General features: G+C 45.3%; 1 protein-coding gene across 1 annotated transcript in view; it reads left to right on the top strand.

The window, feature by feature from the left end:
• Window positions 1–23593, top strand: part of LOC110488741 (ensconsin) — a 38585-nt gene extending 14992 nt beyond the window's left edge. Inside the window, 17 exon segments of the mRNA XM_036942886.1 lie at window positions 1365–1445; window positions 1820–1983; window positions 2903–3011; window positions 4664–4771; window positions 9145–9270; window positions 11456–11598; window positions 17385–17482; window positions 17484–17513; window positions 17650–17942; window positions 18860–18986; window positions 19066–19246; window positions 19329–19433; window positions 19707–19754; window positions 19909–19957; window positions 20070–20256; window positions 20396–20679; window positions 20827–23593. Coding sequence (XP_036798781.1) covers window positions 1365–1445; window positions 1820–1983; window positions 2903–3011; window positions 4664–4771; window positions 9145–9270; window positions 11456–11598; window positions 17385–17482; window positions 17484–17513; window positions 17650–17942; window positions 18860–18986; window positions 19066–19246; window positions 19329–19433; window positions 19707–19754; window positions 19909–19957; window positions 20070–20256; window positions 20396–20679; window positions 20827–20834 — 2141 coding nt within the window. The 3' untranslated portion in view covers window positions 20835–23593.
• The last annotated feature ends 29 nt before the right edge of the window (window positions 23594–23622 follow it).

The following is a 23622-nucleotide window of genomic DNA, read 5'->3' as shown; positions in this document are numbered from 1 at the left end:
CAGCTCATACAAGGAGAAGACTGATCAGAGATGCAGCCAAGAGGCCCATGATCACTCTGGATGAACTGCAGAGATCTACAGCTGAGGTGGGAGACTCTGTCCATAGGACAACAATCAGTCGTATAATGCACAAATCTGGCCTTTATGGAAGAGTGGCAAGAAGAAAGCCATTTCTTAAAGATATCCATAAAAAGTGTTGTTTAAAGTTTGCCACAAGCCACCTGGGAGACACACCAAACATGTGGAAGAAGGTGCTCTGGTCAGATGAAACCAAAATTGAACTTTTTGGCAACAATGCAAAACGTTATGTTTGGCGTAAAAGCAACACAGCTGAACACATCATCCCCACTGTCAAACATGGTGGTGGCAGCATCATGGTTTGGGCCTGCTTTTCTTCAGCAGGGACCGGGAAGATGGTTAAAATTGATGGGAAGATGGATGGAGCCAAATACAGGACCATTCTGGAAGAAAACCTGATGGAGTCTGCAAAAGACCTGAGACTGGGACGGAGATTTGTCTTCCAACAAGACAATGATCCAAAACATAAAGCAAAATCTACAATGGAATGGTTCAAAAATAAACATATCCAGGTGTTAGAATGGCCAAGTCAAAGTCCAGACCTGAATCCAATCGAGAATCTGTGGAAAGAACTGAAAACTGCTGTTCACAAATGCTCTCCATCCAACCTCACTGAGCTCGAGCTGTTTTGCAAGGAGGAATGGGAAAAAATGTCAGTCTCTCGATGTGCAAAACTGATACAGACATACCCCAAGCGACTTACAGCTGTAATCGCAGCAAAAGGTGGCACTACAAAGTATTAACTTAAGGGGGCTGAATAATTTTGCACGCCCAATTTTTCAGTTTTTGATTTGTTAAAAAAGTTTGAAATATCCAATAAATGTCGTTCCACTTCATGATTGTGTCCCACTTGTTGATTCTTCACAAAAAAATACAGTTTTATATCTTTGTTTGAAGCCTGAAATGTGGCAAAAGGTCGCAAAGTTCAAGGGGGCCGAATACTTTCGCAAGGCACTGTACATATTCCTTATCTCATACAGGCTTTTCAACTACAAATCTCATTGTCTGTTACCTGGGTTATAATGAGTGACACTTATCACTCACACGTTACACCGCCATGTCGTTGTGGCTTAATGCCGCATAAACAGTGCTGTCAACTGTTGCAGTAATAAGGTGATGACTCAAAGGGTATTATTGTCATTCATGATGAGCACATCTGCCTGTCAGGTGATTAACTCACGGTGACCCTGCAGCACATCATAATCCACCACTGATTTTCTGCCCATGCCCACACTATTTCCACTGCATGTGTGTACACACTTATCTGCATCTCTGTGTGCATGCAGTCATTGATGGTGCTGCACTAAGGATAGACGACCGGCTTCGGGTGGCAAAAGAGAGACGAGAGGAGGCCGATAGGCAGCAAGGTAAGAGCTCAGTCTGAATGGTGGGTCCATTTCTATGGGTTGGTCATAATCCATCAACATGTTCTACTAGCTATTAGCTAAGGTCTCAGGAGTCCAGCCTGTACACCATTCTCTTTAATGGGCCCAGCCTCTGACCCTGACCATTTCATTACTTATCTACTCATTGGATTAGCAACATACACAAGTGTATACATTAAAGTTCCTGTTGAGACAGGAAATACCTTCTATATAGTGGGACTTTACTGGGAGATTTAATTGGGTGATTTTTGACCACTGGGCTGGTCACAAAGTAAACAAACCAATGTGTTTTCCCTTTTTCTCTTCACACTGCGCGTGCATATATGCCACACCTAAACACACACATGCCTATCCAGCTGCGAAGGACTCTCAGATCCTGGAGAGAGAGCGTAAGGCCAAGCTGCAGGTGGAGCGTCAGATGGAGGAGCGCCAGAAGAAGCTGGACGAGCAGCGCAGGAAGGAGGAGCAGAGACGCTCGGCTGTGGAGGAGAAAAGGAAGCAGAAACAGGAGGAAGAGAAGGTGCGGGTCCCGGGGGTCCTCCAACACCAGGGTGGCGCTACAGATACAACTCTTGTTTTGTAGACTATTTGTGTAGTCAATGGCGTAAATGTGTGCACTAAACTGGAGCATGTCGATATCCATAGTAAGCGAAAATAATGTATTTGAATTGGGACGGGTGAACTGCAGTGACTAATCATATGTGCAGCTATCACGAGTTGACTATTTTCACTGCTCAGGTTCATGGGATTTTCTGGTGTAGCCTAATTGGCAGAGTTAATGCTATGTCTCTGTTAGAGCATGAGTGAACAACTTCAGGAAAGGATGCATACTTTGTTAGTGTTACGAATGAAACCATCTCCTGTTTTTGCTTCTTTTAATGGGCGTCTGCTGCAGGAAACTCATTCCCTCAGTGTTCTTATTCCAGCTTGATTGGCACTAGTGACCTGTTGCTTTGCACCACTGCTAAGCAGACAAATGCAACTCTACCACCCCAGAACAATGTAGTGTTGGTATAACATATGAAAGACTAAATCGTTTAAAACATATTACAGGGATATTAATCTTTGCTTCAAAGTAGAGCAGACAATTTGGCTTTATCTAACGTTGTCATCACCCCCTCTTGTTTCACTATGATCATATTGTAGTGAACTGTTATTGTCAGACTGAAAACAGCATTTCTCTTTGAGTTACCGACTCACCTCATTCTGGGACGTAGGCTCATATTGTCGTCATTATCCCTTTGACCCTGTTTATTTGGGTTTGGGAGACCCAGAGTATTACTTTGTCATGTGAATGACTTTGCATTCCTCCACCCCCCCCCCCCCCCCTCTCCTCCTTTCCCCCTCTCTCTCCCCTTCTCTCTCTCCCCTTCTCTCTCTCCCCTTCTCTCTCTCCCCTTCTCTCTCTCCCCTTCTCTCTCTCCCTCTGTGTGCTGCAGGAGCACTATGAGGCGGTGATGCGGCGGACCCTGGAGCGCAGCCAGAGAGTGGAGCAGAGGCAGAAGAGGTGGTCTTGGGGAGGACTCTCAGAATCAGACAACCGATCCGGTAAGGAATCCTCCTCCATACCATTCCACTCTGCTCTATACCATATGGATAGGACTGCTAAGTGTATAGGACTCAAGCATGTGTGTAAGGATTTATGGTTTCCTATTTGTCTGACAGCGGATGCTGAAAAGCACAGGTCGGTTAAAACTTGCTGACTCATCCTCAGTGACTGGCTCGTTATTGGTTTGCTGTCAGCTGTAGTTATGTTGATTAGGCATCGGTATATGTTCTGCGTACGTCCAAGGCTCGCTTAACGACATTTCTCAACATTTTCTATGTTTTTCTTTTGAAGTCTGAATGCCTCTAGTTTAATGACGCATACTCTTAATATGCAGTGAGCGATAGCATAGCTGCTATATAATATCTCAATCTGTTTTTCTTTAATTTATTGTTCATAATCATATAGGGGCCGTATCCCAGACACAGATTAAGCCTAGTCCTGGACATATAGTGTAATCCAAGAGAATCTCCATTTGAAAGCGCTTAGTCGAGGATTTGGCTTAATCTGTGTAAGGGAATCCGGACCATACTTCATAAAAGCAATGTTCATATTATAGGTCAAAAAAAGATGTCTGTTATCAGGTCATTTGACCCATATGTGGTCTTATCATGTGAGCGTGTTTCCTAGCAGCTGTGTTGTGGGCGCTGACTGTCAGAGATGGAAATCTACTGATTGTTGTCAGCCAGCCCTTTTCCTCCTCCTCACTGCCCCTGTGGGGCGGTATGTGTCTGCTCCTGTCTCCCCGCTGAGAGACTCTCTCCCCCCCCCCCCCCCCCCCCCCCCCTCCCACAGGAGACCCTGACGCAGGTGCCGCCTCTCCAGTAGCTATAGTAATCTCACCCGCGTCTCCAGAAAAGCCCCCCAGGACACAACAAAGTGCAGGTTAAACTGGTTGATACCTGTACTGTACCCACAGCAAAGCAGCATGGACTGGCACTGTTATGTTAACCACCAGCCCTTATCTTACTCACTCCCTCACTAATATCTTCCTGGTTCTCCCAGGGATGGGTTGATTTTGCTTATATGCACATGTCTAGGATCAGCTTATCCTGACATTAACCATTAGTGGGGAAAATGCAAGACTGACCCTAGATCACCATGTATGGGCAACTTCACTGTCACTTCTGTCCCACAAGCCTGTGGACTTCCTCTTTTTCTTTACTCTCTCACTCACTTTGAAGCACTTCCAGATGAGGTGTCACATGTAGGCTCCGCTCTCTGAGCAGCACTGCTGTTGACTGTTTAACACGTGCCAACTAATGTTGATTTCTTGACTGTTCACCTGTGGTATCTATTCTGTGGATTTTTTTTCTGGCTTTTCAACTCTTATCACTAACTGCTGTGCCTGCCTATAAACTGGAATGGCTTTGGTCTGCTACTTGTTCTGTTATCAAAATGTATTATATTCAGTAGTGCCTTAGTTCAATGTTTGTTTTGTACATGGACCCCACCGGTGTAGTATGCCCTAGAATTGAGACTAAATGAGTGTTGAATGTTGGTTGCAGGTCATTAGGACCCTGCAGAACCCTGTCCTCCACCCCCCCCCCCCCCCCCCCCCCCTCTATGTCCTTTCCCCTTCTCCCAGTCTCCCATTGGTCAGTCTCCTGTATAACCCCCTCCCTCCCTGTATGTCTCTCCCTCCACCCCTTAGTTGACAAGCGCTCCACTTCCACCATGAACCTGAAACAGCTGTCTGAGGCTGGCATCAACAAGCGCCTGTCCTCCTCCTCCGCCACCCTCATCAACTCTCCCGACAAAAGTAAGTCCCCTTTCCACCCTCCTGCGTTCCATCCTACCCTCAACCCAGCCACCGTGTCAGCCCACTGTTATTGTCACTGCGTTGACCCTCTCCTTCCCGTGTCCAGGAGCTGAGAGACAAGCCAATCAGCGGAACATTAAGAGACTGGTAAACCAATGCCTTGGCTCGCTGTCTCTGACCTCAACCAATGATCAACCCAGCATGAACTTGATTCCATTGCATCCATTTACTGTTCACTTTCAGTTTTGTAGTGCATTTTGTGACACAGGGAAGTGTCAAAGAATCATAAGGAGTTGCCCCAAAGCATCAGTGACGCATTTGGGATCTCTTCTATCCTCTTCGGTAGTCTTTGTACTGTACCTTCCTAATGCTAATGCAATTCATCCTGGCTTGATTCACAGGGAATTGCATTGTTTCTGACCACCACTGAGAAGAAGAATCATTCTAGGTCCAATCGTTCTCTCTCCACAGCTTCCTTTTCCTCCACCGTCGCCAAGATACTTACAATGTTGTCTGTCCTCTCTCGCTATCTGATATTGTTGATTTCTCTCCTCCTTAACCTGTCTCTGTGTCAAATTCCACTAGCCCGTTTCCTTTTTCACCAGGGTTAGGAACACATTCTGAGAATGTCGGCACATTTTCTTTTGTAATAACGATCCCTGTGACCTTGAGCCTTCCTGTGATAGGATGATGGGAATTGTAAGACCAACTGCAGCAATATTCCAGTGTGTATGTCCCTCTTAAGTAGAAGGGACAAATTGCTAAGACTAACTACAACAATGTTCCTATGACTGTTATTGTGAAGGAGACAGAAAGAGAAAAGGCTGTGTCACTGTTTCACCCTGGGTGTCTACTCGTTGTCTCTCAGGTGCTCGTGTGAGGAGTTCGTCATTGAACCGGTTGCCTAGAAACGACAAAATTGACCTATACACTCAGCCCAATAAGGAAGGCAGGAAAAAGCTTCAGGTGGAACAGACAGGTGCATATTAAGGCCCTCCTTTACATGCTCTACACAACCTCTAATGGGTCTGAGCCACCATTGCCTGGTGTGGCTCTGAGGTTCCTTACAACCCACTGGGCAAAGACTGCAATTCGGTGTCTATTCCACATTGATTCAACCTGTGCCCACTGGGAAGGCCCTCTTTCAGCACAGTAAACGAGTGCCTGAAGATATTTAAGATAATTGATATAGTCTTTTAGTTTTTTGCATGTTTCTTAGATCTAGATGAATGTTTTCTTGGAACTGATTAGTTGACCGATGCAGGCTAACACCATGCACTACTGTGGTGCTAGACATCATGTAGCTCTCTATCAAGAGAGAGCCAGTAACCAGATTATGACCAGTGCAATGGCTGTGTTCCTTCTGCTCACATGGAACATACAGTGCAATTTAGCCACAGTCGACTAACAATTGATTTGTACTGTAATGAGAACAAAATAATGCTAAATAACATTCATGTTGTTCTTGAGGACTTTTAGGGGAGCTTGACCCGCCCCCTTTGTCCCTGATAGGCTGTAACCCCCCTCTCCTGTCTGTAGGACCCTCCCTGAAGAAGAGAAGCTCCTCCCTTACACGAGCGGGAGGGGGCAAAACGCAAACCCCCTCCAAGCTCGACAAGGGGACTACAGACGACCAAGGTGGCTAGCATGTACCTATTTTATATTCTCGTCGTTGTCTGCATCGCTCGGACCTCCTCTTTTTGTAATAACAAGCACGCATCTCCTCTGACATTTTTCTTTTAACTCGATAATGTTCAGCTCCCAGCGTTGATTTGTATGCGCCGGCTGGGGAGGTGTAGCCAGTTGCAGCTACTGTTGTGGTTCGGTGATTGAAGTGCAGCAGCCTAGTGCTTCTAAACTTCCAAACCAGCCTTTTCCTCCACTCTTTGCCCCTCTCTCTCTACACGTGTGCTCTTTTCCAGCCAACACCGCGCACACTTGTCTGTCTGCCTCTCGACAGCCTCTAACCTACCGCCCAACTCCTGTGTCTCCATCTATCCCTGGTCTCTACCGGGGACTCTCTCTGGTCCTCGTGTCGCTAACTCACCTCACTCCTTTATCTTTCTCGAACAGATCCCTCCTATATTGTTGCTCACCGCTGTGTTTTTTTGCTCCCAGATAATCTTGTCTTAACCTCGCTCTCTCTCTTGGAGCTGCTATAAACCAGAAATACCTCCTTTGTGCTCCTGACTAACACAATGTTTTTTTTGTTGGTCACAATGGGTTTGTTGTTTTCCCTGCAGATGACGTATGTAAGCAGAGGATTTGACACGTGTGGTCTCGTGCCCCTGCGGTGTATGTCAGTGCCATCCCACTGTAGCTAGTGTCTAGAGAGCACTAGCATGGCCACTGACTCTCCTTGTTGAAATGCTGTGCTACTACTACTAACTGTGTTGTATTATGGTTGTGTTAACCATATCTCACTCCATCTGTCCATACTGTATATTGATTGTAGTCGTTTTGAAAAGCGACCATCTCATTTGCGTTCATTCTTTTTCCCCAAAGCAGTTTAAGCCAAAACCACGGCCCGTTATTCAGAGGGGCATTCAACAACGCTTTGAGCGCTCCAAGTCCGGAAGTGAATATCGCCGTAGTGCGAAATTTCAGTCACTGATTAATAACGTTTGCCCTTTTATTTTCAAGATTGAAAAATATACTAACATGATGTCGTGGACCGAGCTAGCCGTTTGCATCCCTTAACGCTCAGACCGATTCAATAGCTGTAGCATAGCGTATTTGACTGAATGATTTAGCAAATGAATATTGGAGGAATTATGAATAGTAAGCATATGCTTTCACCTGATATATTATCATAAGTAGTCTAACTTCAAATACCGAGCTAGTAATGTTAATTAGCCTAGGTTAACCTTGCTGACCTTAAATTGAGGGAATTCAGAAGAGTTCTGAGACATTTTTACAACCCATTGAAACTCTGAAAATAAATACATGGGCAAATGTTACCAAACATCATGATGATGATGATGATAATAGGCCTGCATTATGGTGGTTGTTAAATTACACTTTCCATCCTTAACTTGGGAGGTCACTGTCTCTGCGCTGATCGCCTGTGAGTGAGACACCGCTAGCTAGCCAATGGGAGCGTAGTAGAACGCTCCTCTGAATAACGGGACGTGGTTTTGGCTTAACTGCTTTGGGGAGAGAAAAAAATACGCATCTCATTTACAGGGCAAAATTGTTTCTCAGTGCTGGGATGTTTTGTGAGACTTAATGCAGTGTTCAAATATCCTTCAGCCTTTCAGTTTGAGTCAATAAGATCATCTTTGAACGTCTCATACTGAGTTAGAAGAATCCCACAACGAGACATCCATGTCTGTCCTTAAGCTGAATCCCTTCATTAACTAGACAGGGGAAAACTCTCCTGTTCCTAACCATTTTCCCTGGATGACCCTGTCCTATAATCAGTCTGGAGCTCTGTGACTGACAGTTGAAGGGGCTGGCCCACTCTACCTCTAACACATTAGTCTGTCTGAAAAAGACGTCCACTCTGTCAGGGAGCCTGAAGGAGGCCTCGATGGAAGTCCCTTCATCCAAAGTGCCAAAAAGGAAACGGCGCTTATAGCCCATTTTACTTTTACCTTTCTGTTTTTGTTTTTCATCCTTTTGTTACTGGGTTTCCAATGGAACCAAAGGGGAACTGTATTCTGTCATTGCATGAGATCAAGAGCTCTTGGTTTTTACTGTCAGACTCACTGTCTCCCGATAACGTGCATAAGTGATCGGTACACCACTGTCTTTTCAAATGCGGTGGGCAGGGCATAGAATTACTGCCTTAGATAGGCATTTTCCATTTTACTTTAAATTCTTGTTCTTCCCAAAACAAAGCACTGAGTCTGTACAGTAGAAACCTAAGAGTACTTGCGCACTCTTACGTTGAGCCCTTACCTCTATGTTCCCTGCCCTCCCTATCTACCCCATAGCACACACCCTTTCCTGTATGTGGACTAAGCTCACTAACACCCTTTTTATCCTTTCTGCACCAGGGACACACCTTAATTTGACCTCATTGTACCTCACTTGTAGTCCTCTTCAGTTGCTCGACAATCACTCTGGGTCTGTCTCAATACTTTTTCATGGCTTCCTTTCCTGGTCTCTTTGTCCTCATGACCACTGGGTGGAATGGTGATAGGACTAGGTTTCCACAGGGAAGCCATTCAAGACTATTGCGACACGGCTTGGTTTCTTATGTTTATTCTCTCCTTTTATGAGTGGAAATCACATGGTGACCCCCCCCAAAACCCCATTCTGCCCCTTTCTTTGTGTTGACCCCCCCCCCTCCTATCGCCTCCTTCTTTTTCTTGTTTTGGCTCCTTCATTTTTTGGGGGGGGGGGTTCCGCTCATGCTGGCCGTGTAGCTCGCAAGCCCCTGACGAGCCCCGTGGACGGAGGGTTCCTCAGTCGCCTGCTCACCCCCACCCAGGCCTCACTAGCTAGGAGCAAGAGCGCCGCTGCCCTGTCGGCCGAAGGAGGCGACGCCCCAGGTAACCCCCACAGAGGAGACCCCCTTTAGAGCTTGAGGACTCAGCAATTAACAGGGGCCCCCCCAACCTTGCTTCTGGCCTCATCATATCACTAGCTACAGTATACGATAAGAGCCTGAAATCCACACCCCTGCCCCCATTACATCATTACCTAATAGCTATAAAACACCCAGATCTCCACCCACCCCAGGACCATATTATGTCACTAGATATATAGAAATATATCTCTAGCCCAGGCCCCTGCTGCTGGCTAGGCAAATCCTTTGAAGCAATCTGTGCCCCCTTGTTGTTTTTGGTGGTGGTTGCTGTACAGTGGTGGCTGAAGGCTATAGTCCTGTGATTTCAATGTTGAGGGGCCCTGCTTGCTTAGTGGTACAGAACTTGCTTTACAGTAAAAGTACACTCGTGATCACAAGGTTGTGTATACATATGTAGATTGGCGCCACACACAAGCACTGCTCACATGCATTTAGCTCAGACACAATTGTCTGAGGATGGGGCCCTGCTGGAGGCTTTGCACTAAGCTGCTTTCTTGTGGGCCCAGTGCTTGTTGCGTGAGAGAGAATGAGTGTTGTGGTGGTTGTGTGCTGGTAACTAGTAATGATCTCAGGGAGCTGGGGACTTGCCTAGAGGAGCTTCTGCTCCAATCCCTGTTACAACTCTTCTATTAGTACACTGCCTGTGGAATACCTGTTGTAGAATGCACAGTTCAGCTGGTCTTACTAATTTGACCTAAAGGTAGTTCAGCCCAGGTCATTGACTTCCGTTGACTTGCAACACCGGTGATTAGAACGCTATTTGTTAATATCTAATGTGCTGTCATGGGAATACGTCACCATGAGGAAGTGCAGAAGCTATGAGATGTCTTCCATACTACTTAGGGGTCATTTGATCCCTATCTTCCTCCGCTTACCTAATGGACATAACCCCCTGATCACACACCCTGGGCTGAACCCATTAACCCTATGCTCTGAGATGGCTAGTTGAACATGGTTGAGTGGCCTGGTTGGCCTGCCATGTGCTGCATAGTGTCGTAACGAGGTGCTGATTTGACAGCTGTGCGGTGCGTTTCGACAACCCATTGAGACACGTTAGCTGGTATGGCTTCCCTCCCCACTAATAATTATAGCCCCCAGAAACATGACACACCAGTGACAGTTTATGGACAGGGAGTGTTCATTTCAACAGCGCATCCTTTATCTCTGCTGCCCATTCAGTAACCTATCAGAATGAGTTACAGAGCATATCTGGGAGTCGGGACTGGCAGGGTGAGCAAGATCCCTGGGCCTCCGGATTACCACTGCTAATCCCCCAATCTGACACAGCAAGCACCCAGCTACAGTAGTAAGAACTCGTGTCCCAAACCACAGACCAGCTTACACTGGCTCTCTATGAAACAGACTGTCACTCAGGTTTTCTCATGAACACCCTTTTTAGAGAGGCTAGCTACTCCATGTGGGTCAGAAATTGACTAGCCAGGTAAGCCAAATATACTGGAGTACTCTAGGGTGTAGCTGACAGTGTGCATACAGAATTCTCCCTGAAGGACTTCTGTCATGTATTCTACTGTTTTGATTTGGATTGAATTCAAGGTGGAAGGAGTAGTGACACTGGTGTACTAGGCTAAGCCCTAAAATACTCTTTAAAACAGGAAATGCTGATACGCCTGAAATGATCCAAATTATTATTAATTTTTTTCAACGAATGGGTACCAACCATTAACGTCATCCTCCAGCATTTGCGGTGCTTCTAGACTAGTGTATGTGAGTGCGGTCAGCTTGTGCTGCGATAAAATTTGATTTGGTGGTGGGTTGTTTGCTGTGGTGGTGTGCTCAGTGCCGTGTTGTGTCAATGTGTTCAGCTTTGTGCAGCACCAGAGCTTTAGAACCAATCAGGGGATGTCAGTCTGTCCCAGTCTGTCTCCCCCCTCCAACCCTGCCACGGCCACCCCAGCCCTGATGCTTCAACAACCAACCTTGTGCTACCAGTGCATAATCTAACAATATGCCATGTTGTTTTGTGCTCTTATCCCCCGAACCATCTTCTTTCTACTTTTATTTTCTCCATCTCTCTCTCTCTCTCTCTCTCTCTCCATGCCTCTGCTTTGCTCACCCAACTCGGCTGCTTTTACCCATGCTCCCATTGGCTGGTTTCCCTGCCCTGCGATGACTGTGTCCTTTACCAGAGTGTCACCTGTGTCCTCGCTCAGCCTCGGCCAGCCCCCTGCACCCGGTGCAGCGAGGACCCCTGCGCAGCCGCAGTATCGACCGGCAGAAGAGCGCCACCCTGCCTACCTCCGCCTCGGCAGACCAAGTGGACCCCTCACTGGTGAGACCTCCATAAATGTGGAAGACAGAATTGGCATGAATGGAGGTATGGAAGACATAGAATTAGCACGTATAGAATGTACGTATGGAAGACAGACTTATTATCAGAATGGACATGGGATCTGGTGCATGTGTCGAGCACTAAGAATGGCAAAGCTGAGCACTTTAACACCTGATGGGGTTAGTGTGTGTGTGTTAGCTAGGTTAGCTAGTGTGTTCATGTCCATGGTGGCAAACTGATCATTTTTATTTTAACTAGGCAAATCAGTTAAGAATGTTGTGTCTTCACTGTGTAAATGTATCGCCATAGTAGCCAGTGGAAATACAGTAGCTACATGTCTCTGCATTCTCAGTAAGTACACAGTCCACAGTGGCAGTGTATGCCATGTAAATGTGTGTGGGGTATCTTTCCCAGAAGCCTGTATGACACCAGGATAAAGTTACAGGAACAAGGTGCTTAAAGCCATGATAACACTATCTCTCCGAGCCTGCAATGATACGGTGTCAGGAAAATAAATCCTGTGGACAAATAGTACTGGTTTTATATGCACACATCCTGTATGATTTGCCAGTCAAAGCAGCCCTGTGGGTTATCCATCCATGATATTGATCTGAGAGCGGTGTTCTCTCAGGATCACATTGCTATCCCACGGCTCAGACCGAGTCTGAATTGAATCCTTTTTTTTATTGTCCGTTGGGGTAAAAAGCTTTGTTCACTAGAGGTCGTTGCTCACTCTTGCTACATTAGAGATGTCTACCAAACAAGTAAATAAGTGCAAACTGCATTCAAGATTTAGTCTCTAAGTAAAGTCATTGGGCATTAGCAGCATCATGTTGGCCTCGAGACGTGTTCCATGAGCCTGTGGGAAGCTCTTTGATTGGTTGTGTCCTCCACTGCCTGGCTCTCTCTCCCTCCCTGCCCTTCCTCCATGGTCCTTCCTGCATATGAAGTAGCGCTATTGTCTCAGAAAAAGACAAAGGAGCCGCAATAGGCCGAGTACAGTAGTGAATTGGAGCGGCTGGGTCAGGCAATGCAAAGCAGGACAGACCGACAGAGCGAGCAGGCCACACCGTGAGCCTTCCCTGGGGCTGCGTCTCAATAGCCTGAGGTGGCTTCCTCTCCTCATCTCCTTTGCTCTTTTCCTCCGACTGACTATGAACAACTGGACAGGTGAAAGCCAATTCCTGGTAGGTAGCCTCTATTGTTTTGACCCAGTCTGTGTTTTTAAGATCAGCAAGGATAAATGAGAGGATAAGGAGATGAAGCTGTGGGTGTCCTATTCAAGGAGAGATGGTTCACAGTACAGCCTACAAAAGAGATTGCAGAGAGAGACAAAGACACTCGTGTAGGTATCTCACCAAAGCTTTGCAGGGGACAGCTCTAAGCTAGGGAGATGGAATGTGAAGAGAAAATTGGTGATATCCAGAATACACGTTAAAGGGAGTCATGCTGCTTCTATGATGCGGGCAGACATGCCAGTGTCTTTGCGTGTGTGCTTGTCCATGCACTCATCCTCTGAGTGATTAGCTAGTGTAAATCTCGAGTGTGTGTGTGGACGGAGGGTACTCTGTGTGGTGAAATGGATAGGTGACGGCGCTTCCTCTTATGAAGCCATCCCTCTCTTTCAGTCTCTTCTCCACACGCATCCTCACAGAATAATTATCATACAGTGCATGAACTTTGCCTACTCTGCTTTTGGAAAGCTTTGAAAGCTATTTCTATCCCACATAAAACAAATGGTCTAGAACTAAATGCACACTCTGGCTTTTACGGTTTCTTTCTTAAGCAGTTTTCAGACAAACCAAGGATAAGTACACAGGCACGCATGTGACACACACACACCAGGGTTTCCGCTAAACTGGCTTTTTTGGCTTAGTAAAAAATAAATAATGATGTAGATATATTAGAAAATAAATGAAATGTACAATTGACTGGGAGGAAAAAAACCACATTGTGAAATAAAGCTATTTAGCCTAATTGATTTAAATACCAGTGGATGTAAATACATTTGACTGGTCATGCTTATCGGTCTATAGGTTACTATGAATAAAATTGCAGTGTGTGTACAGTATATTCGTTATGCATCTTAGGCAGTATGCATTTTGAAAACATATACTTAATTGTTTGAAACGAAAACGTTTTACCACATATTATTGGGGCGGCAGGTAGCCTAGTGGTTAAAGCCTTGGGTTGCTGGATAGAATCCCTGAGCTGACAAGGTAAAAATCTCTCCTGCCCCTGAACAAGGCAGTTAACCCACTGTTCCCTGCAGGCCGTCAATGTAAAAAAAATAATTTGTTCTTAACTGACTTGCCTAGTTAAATAAACTAAAATAAATTGAGCTATGTCTTGTGTCAAAGTAGCCTAGCCAAATTCCACCATATCCGTGGACTCGTGGAGGCACTTAGTTTATATAAAATGTATTTCCTTGTCCTGCAGCCAAAGGCATAATCCTAGTCATATTAGCAACCAATGCTAGGTGTTGCATATTAGATCTCGCTTCTCCATTTTCTTCTGTCACATGTCCGGTACCCTTTTGAGGCACTTTTGAGGTGTTTTCCTGCTAATTGTGTTATGGAATGAAAATGTGTGTAGCCTACTAATATTTTATCAACATTTTAAAGCTAAACTTTCTGATTTGTTTTAACATTGCTTTTTAACTGTTATTTTTATGTAGCCTAGGCCAACTGGTTGTATGAATTTGGCATCTATTGTCCCACAACTGTCCCAGAGTCTGTTTCTTTCTCAACAAGCTGACCAATAGAAGAGGCTAACTTGTCTAATAAGTCCGACAGTAGGTTGACATGGGCTAGTGACTTTGCCATTTGTCATCTTGCTGGCTGAGGAAAAGTAAATGTTAGAATAACCGTCCACATCTTCAAAGTGCCTATCAGAATTCAGTAAGAAGAACATCGTTGCATCCTCGAATGTTCTGTTAATATGAATTACTGTAACCTAAATGTGATTTGCATATGGGTCTGGTAAACTTCTCAAATATCCGGTGAATTAAATTGCTGCTGGTCAAATGTCAAGCTCCACATTTTCCCAACAGAAACCCTGATATACTGCTCTGGAAAGAATTTAGAGACCACTGCAAAATGATCACTTTCTCTGGTTTTACTATTTATAGATATGTGTTTGGGTAAGAAACACTTTGTTTTGTTTTATTCTATAAACTACTGACATTTCTCCCAAATTCCAAATAAAAATATTGGTCATTCAGAGCATTTATTTGCAGAAAATGGTCAAAATAACAAAAAAGATGCAGTGTTGTCAGACCTTGAATAATAAAACGAAAATAAGTTTAATATTCATTTTTAAACAAACACAATAATGTTTTAACTTAGGAAGAGTTCAGAAATCAATATTTTGTGGAATAACCCTGATTTTCAATCACAGCTTTCTTGGCGTGCTCTCCACCAGTCTCACATTGATTCCAGCCTTGCTGAAGTACCCCCAGGTCATCACGGATCCTCAACCAAATTTCACTGTGGCTGGTAGGCCTCGTCAGGTATCGCACCCGCTGTGAAATTTGGTGGAGGATCGGTGATGATCTGGGGGTGCTTCAGCAAAGCTGGAATCGGGCAGATTTGTGAAGGACACATGAATCAAGCCACTTACAAGGTTGTCCTGGAAGAAAACGTGCTTCCTTCTGCTCCGACAATATTCCAAAACTCGGAGGATTGTTTTTTCCAGCAGGACAATGCTCCATGCCTTACAGCCAGGTCAATCAAGGTGTGGATGGAGGACCACCAGATCAAGACCCTGTCATGGCCAGCCCAACTCCAGACCTGAACCCCATTGAAAACCTCTGGAATGTGATCAAGAGGAAGATGGATGGTCACAAGCCATCCAACAAAGCCGAGCTGCTTGAATTTTTGCGCCAGCAGTGGCATAAAGTCACCCAACATCAATGTGAAAGACTGGTGGAGAGCATGCCAAGACGCATGAAAGTGGTGATTTGAAAATCAAGGTTATTCCACCAAATATTGATTTAAGTTAAAACATTAGTATTGTGTTTTAAAAATGGAAATTAACTTATTTTTGCATCATTCGAGGTCTGACATCTTTTTTTGTTATTTTGACCAGTTGTCATTTTCTGCAAGTAAATGCAATAAAAGACTATTTGTATTTGGTAGAAATGTTGTCAGTAGTTTATAGAATAAAACAAAAACATTTTCATTTCACCCAAACACGTACCTATAAATAGTAAATCCAGAGAAGCTGATTATTTTAGTGGTCGTACAGTTATTTTTTACAGAGCTGTGTGATATATATATATATATATATACACACACACTCTCTCTGAACAAAAATATAAACACAACATGCACTTTTTAATTTTTTTTTTTTTTACTCAGTTAGTTCATAGAAGGAAATCAGTCAATTTAAATAAATTCATTAGGCCCTAATCTATGGATTTCACATGACTGGGCAGGGGCGCAGCCACTTGGGAGCCAGGTCCACCCACTCGGGAGCCACGCCCAGCCAATCAGAATGAGTTTTCCCCACAGAAGAGCTTTATTACAGACAGAAATACTCCTCAGCATCCCCCGTCAGACAATCCCGCATGTGAAGAAGCCGGATGTAAAGGTCCTGGGCTGCCGTGGTTACACGTGGTTGTGAGGCTGGTTAGACGTACTTACAAACTCTCTAAAATGACATTGGAGGGGGCTCATGGTCGAAATAAATAAACATTACATTCTCTGGCAACCGCTCTGTTGGACATTCCTGCAGTCAGCATGCCAATTGCATGCTCCCTCAAATCAGTGGCAATGTGTTGTGACAACTGCACATTTTATAGTGGCCTTTTTATTGTCCCCAGCACAATGTGCACTGTGTAATGATCATGCTTCATAATGTTACACCTGTCAGGTAGATGGATATCTTGGCAAAGGAGAAATGCTCACTAACAGGGATGTAAACAAATGTGTTCACAATTTGATAGCAAAAAGCTTTTTGTGTGTATGGAAAATGTCTGCTCTTTTACAGTATTTCAGCTCATAGAAAATGGGACCAACACTTTTATATGTTGCATTTTATAATTTTGGTTTGTGTGTGCAGTACCAGTCAAATTTTGGACACAAATTTTGGATGAACTTGCTGCGCCATCAGCATGTTTTCAGACCCCCGTCCCGTGGCACGTGGGCTTTTTAAAAATAAATGCATTTGAAACAGACAGGCCCACACGGTAACCTTCACAGTGACTGTCAGTCCATTATTTAAAGGCTGATGTGTGCTGCAGTGGGGATGGGAGGAAGACTGTCCATGACACAGACCACATTGGAGGGAGACTGTCTCATGGATCAGGTGGTATCTGGTCACTCTCCATGTTTATTGACCCACTTGTGTTCCACTGTGTTCTCATGAGGGATTTTAGTGGTGGGGTGCCATTATGCACTTAACGTGGAAACAAAATACATGACAGATTTTTCGGCCATTGAAATGCTTGGGCGGGCTGCCTAAACATTCTGACTAATTCCAGTGTTTTTAATTGTAGAACATTTTTTGGGGGATTAAATAAACACTCTGTGTAAACCGTTATGACTAAAACCAGATGGATTTATGTACCCCCATGCCCCACACACCACCTAAGCCCCTTTTGATCCAGATAAAACCCTGCATGACACGAAATTAATAAAATGTTATAGCCTACATGTAACTTTATATTAGATTAAAAAAATGTAATTTGTTATTTTAGGGATGATAAAATATAACATTTGGAGGATCTGACGTAATGGACTGAATCGTTCCTCTTCTCTCACTATCTCTTTGTGGAACGACAGAAGGAGAAAAGGTTCTCATCGCCCGGAGGGAAACGTCCCGCCTCGCCCTCCAACATCGCGGGACGCCACCGCTCGCCCTCCCCCGCCCCCCCTCCCAGCGAGCAAGAGAACCCCCTCCCCCAGTGCAAAGTAAGACACCACATCTCTCCCTGAGAAAACGTTTGAACTATATCCAGTATTTCCTGTGTTTAATTGTGTACTGTTGATATTGCTCAGCTGTTGGATAATTTATAAAACCGTTATTAATCTTGTCTCCCCTCTACAGGCCAAGCCCACGTAACCGTCCCTCGTCACCTGGGGGTATCAAACATCGCCCCTCATCCCCTCAGTTTAGCTCGGCCAAGCCCCCGTCCCCCCAGCCCACCTCGGCCAAACCTCCACCCATCCAGAGACCGGCCCTCACCCCCACCGGCCCCCCAACCCTGCGGAAGAGGGACTCCAAGCCAAAGGACCTGTGTCCCATCCAGCCTGTGGTGCCCCAGTCCCCAGAGGCTCCCCAGACCAGCACAACACCCACCCCTACTCATACCACCTCCAGTAAGACCAAAGACAAGGACGGTGAGTGAAGAGGACCTCCAACCTCACTGAGATCACATTTCTCTCTAGGCTGAGTTAGCCATTTCCTTCTGTCAGTACCACAGTCATGACATAAGGCTAAAATCTCACTTGCATAAGGACCTTGTCGTGCTCTGATCAAGCAGGAAAAAACACCAAGTCTCATAATCTTGAGACTCACTTTCGTCTGATAATGAGAGCCAGGGCCTGTACTGTGAGTCCCTGAAGCAGTGGGTTGGAAACCCTGTACTATATGTGAACTGAGTAATAAAGAACATCTGTTTGGCTCATAGTAGCCTCTGCTCTGTCCTCCATCCTGATGTATATAAATGATCTATAGCTTAATTCCTAAGTTTCACCAGTGTGTTTAGTGTGTTCCTCTCTGTTCATTAGCAAGGGAAACTGACATGGCAGCAGCAGAAAGTTGGTCTGTAGCTAGCTGTAAATTCTCTGTGTACCAGCACAGCCATTAACTCCCTCCCAGCCGTAGTTACATCCTGTTAGCCCTAGAGATGTCTCGTGCCCCCTTCTGGTGAGAGTCCTGTACTACTACTGTAGAACGGAGAGGGTTAATGGATACTGTGTGTGCTGCAGGGACTCGCTGCTATCAATAGGATTGTCTGCAGTAGGACACAGACAGCTCTTTATGAACAGCAGCCACAGAGACTGTCATTTGAAATCCGATCCCAACCTTTGTTTCTCTGTCTTTCTCTCCATCTTTTTCATCGATCTCCCTCTCAACCTATAGTTCTCATTCTCCTCTCAATGTGCTCTATAGTAGTAGAGTTCTATATGGAGTGTTTGATGCTATGGCTCCTGTATCTTGTTGGCTATGCTTTGAAACTTGGTTATTAGTGAACCAATATATTAGCTAAGATTGGTCGAACTAAACTCTTGTGTGTCTCCTCTCTGGCTCTTAGACAAGTCCATGGCGGGCACCAACTCGGCTGCAGAGGCTGCCATGATCCTGGCCGAGAACCGTCGTCTGGCGAGGGAGAAGAAGGAGAGGGAGGAGGCACTCCGAGTTCTGAGAGAGGAGGAGGAGAAGTGAGGAACCAGACGAGGCTACTATAATCTCTTTCTCTCTCTGGGGGGAAATTGACCGGCCATATCTCGTTATCTATAGGCTGAGGAAGGAGGAGGACAAACGCTTGGCCGAGGAGGATCGGTTGAAACGCCTGGAGGAGGAGAAGAGGCTGGCGGAGGAGAGGAAGAAGAAAGAGGAGGAGGACGCTCTTATGGCGGAGGCAGACAGAGAAAGACTGGAGGTAGAGGAGGCCGTGAGACAGGCTGAGCTACAGAAAGAGGTACGGACAAATGCTTTTAGTCTTGTGTTGATCTAATTGATTGTCTGCTTGTGTGATTTGCAACATGTTTGTCCAATCGCAGCGTGAAGAGGCGGAGGCACAGGCTGCAATTGAGGCAGAGAAGGTCCGCATTGAGAGAGAGAGGGTCATGGCCCAGAACCAACAGGAACGCATGGAGAGGAAGAAGGTGGGTGGAGAATCACCGTTTCAGCTTGCACACTTTATCATACACACTGTATGCATTCACTATGGTCTCAGTAACATGTTCATTATATACATTAAGTATGCACACTCAGTGAAAATCCCCCCTACATCCACTCACTATATACCAACACTTGAGTTTTAAAGCAGTCCAATCAAATCGACTGTCATTAACTTGTATTACATTACATTGAGTGTCTGCAGGGTGTAATTTGCCAGCGGTTCTTGACATGAACCGTCCTGTCACTCTTACTTACAGCGAATTGAGGAGATCATGAAGAGAACCAGAAAAGGGGACCTAGAAAAAGTGAGTTCACATTTCTCAAGCTCTGATCTCTCCATGGCAACAGGAATTTCTCCAATACTTAAGTCAGTCGCCTTGGATAAGAACACCCAGTAGTCCTTGCACCTACTTGTTGATGGATATTTTGACCAGTACTCTGTTAATGTGTCCTGTTTAGAGAGATTATGATGAGGGAGACGAGGAGGGTGACGAAGAAGAAGCCAAGGGTAACTGTCCACCATCCGTGTGTGTACACTGAATGGCCTGTCTGTTTGCACAGACACCACTCCCTCTGTGTACGTGTGCAAATTGAGTCATCTGCTTGTTTCGTCTCCGCAGACGACGAGTCAGCCCAGACCGGAGATGTCGCCATGGAGACGGACTGCATGGACGAGGGGCGTGGCCTGACCCGCAGTGAGCCAATGGGAGAGCGTAGGGAGCCGCTGGGCAGCGTGAACTGGAAGCCAGAGGCGGACGACAAGGAGAACAACAACGGAACCAGCGCTGAGGAGCCCCTGGCTGTTAAGTATGACACAAACACACACACTGCCAAATGCATGAAGCACAATGAAACTGATGTAGGACTATTTTGGCTTTAAGTGTCTCTTTCACTTACTCACTCGACGCCTTCCTTATACTGACTGGCTCTCTCCCTCCCCTTCCAGTCCAGTGCCTAAGGGTCGCCTGGTAGAAGGCTCAGAGTTCCTGAACGAGGACTCTAACAAGCTGGCCCCAGGGCTCAACGGTAAGCCTGGCCCCTGGAGCTTCGAGGAGCTTATTGACCTGGGTGTCAACTCCAAGGGCCGGCCCCTCATCGATGCAGAGGGCCACAACCAGGGCCTCATCGACTGTGACGGGGGTCCTGAGGGGCCCAGGGTGGCCTTCGAGGACAAGGGGATCCCCGTGGCCACCCTCCACCCCTCCAGCCAGCCTATCGAAGCACTGTCAGGTGAGAGAAAAGTGCTTTGGCAACTAATCTGGTTGTATAGTTGATTTTACTGTAACTGTACTGCACGTGTTGTGTAGAAAAGTAAATAGCTTTGTGGATATTCTATAATCAGTTACACATTTTTGTTCCCTCTTTCTCTCTCTGTAGAGATGTGAGGCTGCAGCTCTCCCTTCAGAGGCCTGTTAATATTGCACTCCTGGAGTTCCTGTCCAGCTGACCCCCCCCCCCTCCCCCACACACACTTACCCACATACACACACCCCGCCCAGCCTTCTTGTCTGGACCACCTCAGCCAGAGGAAGAGCATGGGGGACACATCCAGAACGCTAGCTTTGCACCCCCCAACACACAAAAATAACCCATTAAAAATACAACACAGAAACGATGCTTCAGGGAAAATCTCAATTTTCCTTCAATGTGCTCAATTTAAGGTCTCATCTTCATCCTCCCATACTTACCATTTCACTTGGTTCTTTTTTATTTTTTTTGTTCACACTTGATGTTTTGTAGGTGGTGGGGCAGGTGGTGTGACGTAATTTATACATTTGGGCTTCTTTGTAATATGTAATTACTTATCTCATGTCTATTTTTGGGGGGGTTACTCTGGTTTGAGAATATTCCAGGATGCACATGCACTCAGCTATATGATGGTTAAGACTTCACTACTTCTCATGTCAGGAAACTTGAGTCCCCGCTGAGATGTGATCAAACACGTTTTGATTGGTGGGGAGTGGGCTGGGTACTGTAGTCTCAGGGTCTGCCTAAAGGGGGCGTCTCCAGTGAATAGACTGAGGGAGCACTTACACAAACCGGTTAGGACCTACTGTGTGCCCAAGCTGTGAACAGCACTATGTAACTGTAATCCCATCCTACCCAAATTGTACTCTGACCTAGAATTCTGGATTTGTCTGGCAGGCTGCTTTTCCCAGCATCCATAGATCCAGCCTTAACTCTCTAGACCCTATTCTTCTATGGTTTACCCCTCACCCTATGCCCCGAAGGGCTGGTCAGAGCCCCTCCACCTCCCTCGCCTTCTCCCACCTCCCTCACTTCTACTCTTCTTAGGGCCACTAGGGGGCACTTATGTCTACAAATCAAACTGATTGTTTTATGAAATGACTCTTGAATATTGCTTTGTCTTTACAAACTGAAGGCTGTAGGAATTCCCAAAAAAGCTGGTGATTTTGTGAATATTTGTTCAGTGAAGTTTAACTGTTGCTGTTAATTTTCAGTTCCTGGTCTTTAGGTTTATCCTTAAATATTTTGACATGTCGTTACGGTTTTACATGTATATAGACTTAATTGTTAGCTAACTCGTATCAAATTCTAATTTAATTGCACCCTGAGCGCTGAGGTATAACTTGACCCCCAGCAATGACTGCATGAATCTATACTCTTACCATATGAATGACTATAGCCCATAACGGATTAACTTGTGTATGTTAGTTAATTGCAGTCAGACAAGGTCCATCAGCTTCATTTTAGAATTGCTTCAGAGTTTTCTCTGAAGGGGGTGTGTGTGTGTGTGTACAGTACTAGTCCAGAAACTGAACTTGAAAGATTTGAAGTTCTCACTTACAACGCCCAAAGTATAGGGCTGAAACAACAGTTCTGTCAGGCATCTCAGAGCAGTTTTGAACCGGCAGTAGATGTACGCAGTCTGTGTAGCTAATTCCATTGCTTCTCGACTAAGGCCCTATGATCTCCAAAACACACTAGCTAATGCTTTTATAATTTCTCTCTCCTGGCAAAAAAACAAACATTTCAATTATTTTTATAATGTATAATTTGGCTGTCTGTTTATATGAAAATATATTTCCATATTTAAGTGTTATTGTACCGTGTGTGTGTGTATATAATCAGTGTTAGGCCGATGTGGGTGGGGTGGTGTAGTGGGAATGGATGTTAATTGTCTCATCTGTTACTGTATTTTAGTTTGGGTTCTGTTTGACTCATGCCCTTTGGCAGGGTAGTCAGTGCTGTTGCCCTACGCACTGTTCCAAGTCAAGCCCTAGTCCCTACCCTCTAGACACTAGATTGGATCGGTGTAAGCAATCTGGAACCAATTCTACAAGGTGACACTATTATATTGCATATACCCATCAAGTACTTACAGATCACCTCAAGTGCAAAGGGATAGGGGCTAAGGGTTTGTGTGGAATCGAGTTAGGTTTGTTTGGGGGGGGAGTTACCCTGGGCGCTAATAGGAAACCCTCTTCTCTAGTACTCTACAAACCCTAGGGGACAACACATGGGATCCCCATACTGTTGAGAGAACATGGGTGTGTGTGTTGATTGAGGGCATTTTTTTGTGATGCTCTGAATGGTTCTGCTTTTCATCCCCCAACCACCTCAGACAATTGCATTTGTTCCCAACTGAGGGGTGGACTGAGGAGTGGGAGAATGTTTCAGGGCTTTTTAACATGGTGTGAAAGGTTGCAGGGATGGTGTTTTTGAAGTTTGCAATAGAAAAGTTAACATGGACTCTGACCACTGCGCCCCACACCTCTGTAACAGCAGTGTGACTGAGTCTATCACTGAAGGATGGAGACGGGAACAATGTGATTTGGTCAGTCTTGTGCGTTTATTTTTTTAAAAGCTGTATCGAGAAGCTTTAATTCCCTATGCTTGAATTGTCCAAACAGAGGTTTGGGGACCTTATTTTTTGCCTCATAATAAGCCTGTTGGCTGATTGTTGTGCTAATAAACCAGAAGGTTTCTCTGAAATGGCTTTATATTATACATTATGTCTAGAGTTGGAGGGCAATGAGCTTAGCTTTGACTTATAGGCTTAAAGAATGTAACTTTGACTAAACAAACAAGCCCTTAATCGTTTAACATGCATCTCTGTCAGAGGGGAAAATGTTTTTAGTTTTCATGTGCAAACCTTTTTATTATTCATCACAATATGATACGCTTTGCACTGTGGGAGGTTTTCCACTT

This window comes from Oncorhynchus mykiss, chromosome 14 (assembly GCF_013265735.2).
Source record: "Oncorhynchus mykiss isolate Arlee chromosome 14, USDA_OmykA_1.1, whole genome shotgun sequence".
Lineage (NCBI taxonomy): Eukaryota > Metazoa > Chordata > Actinopteri > Salmoniformes > Salmonidae > Oncorhynchus > Oncorhynchus mykiss.
This window is presented reverse-complemented; position numbering and strand designations above follow the sequence as displayed.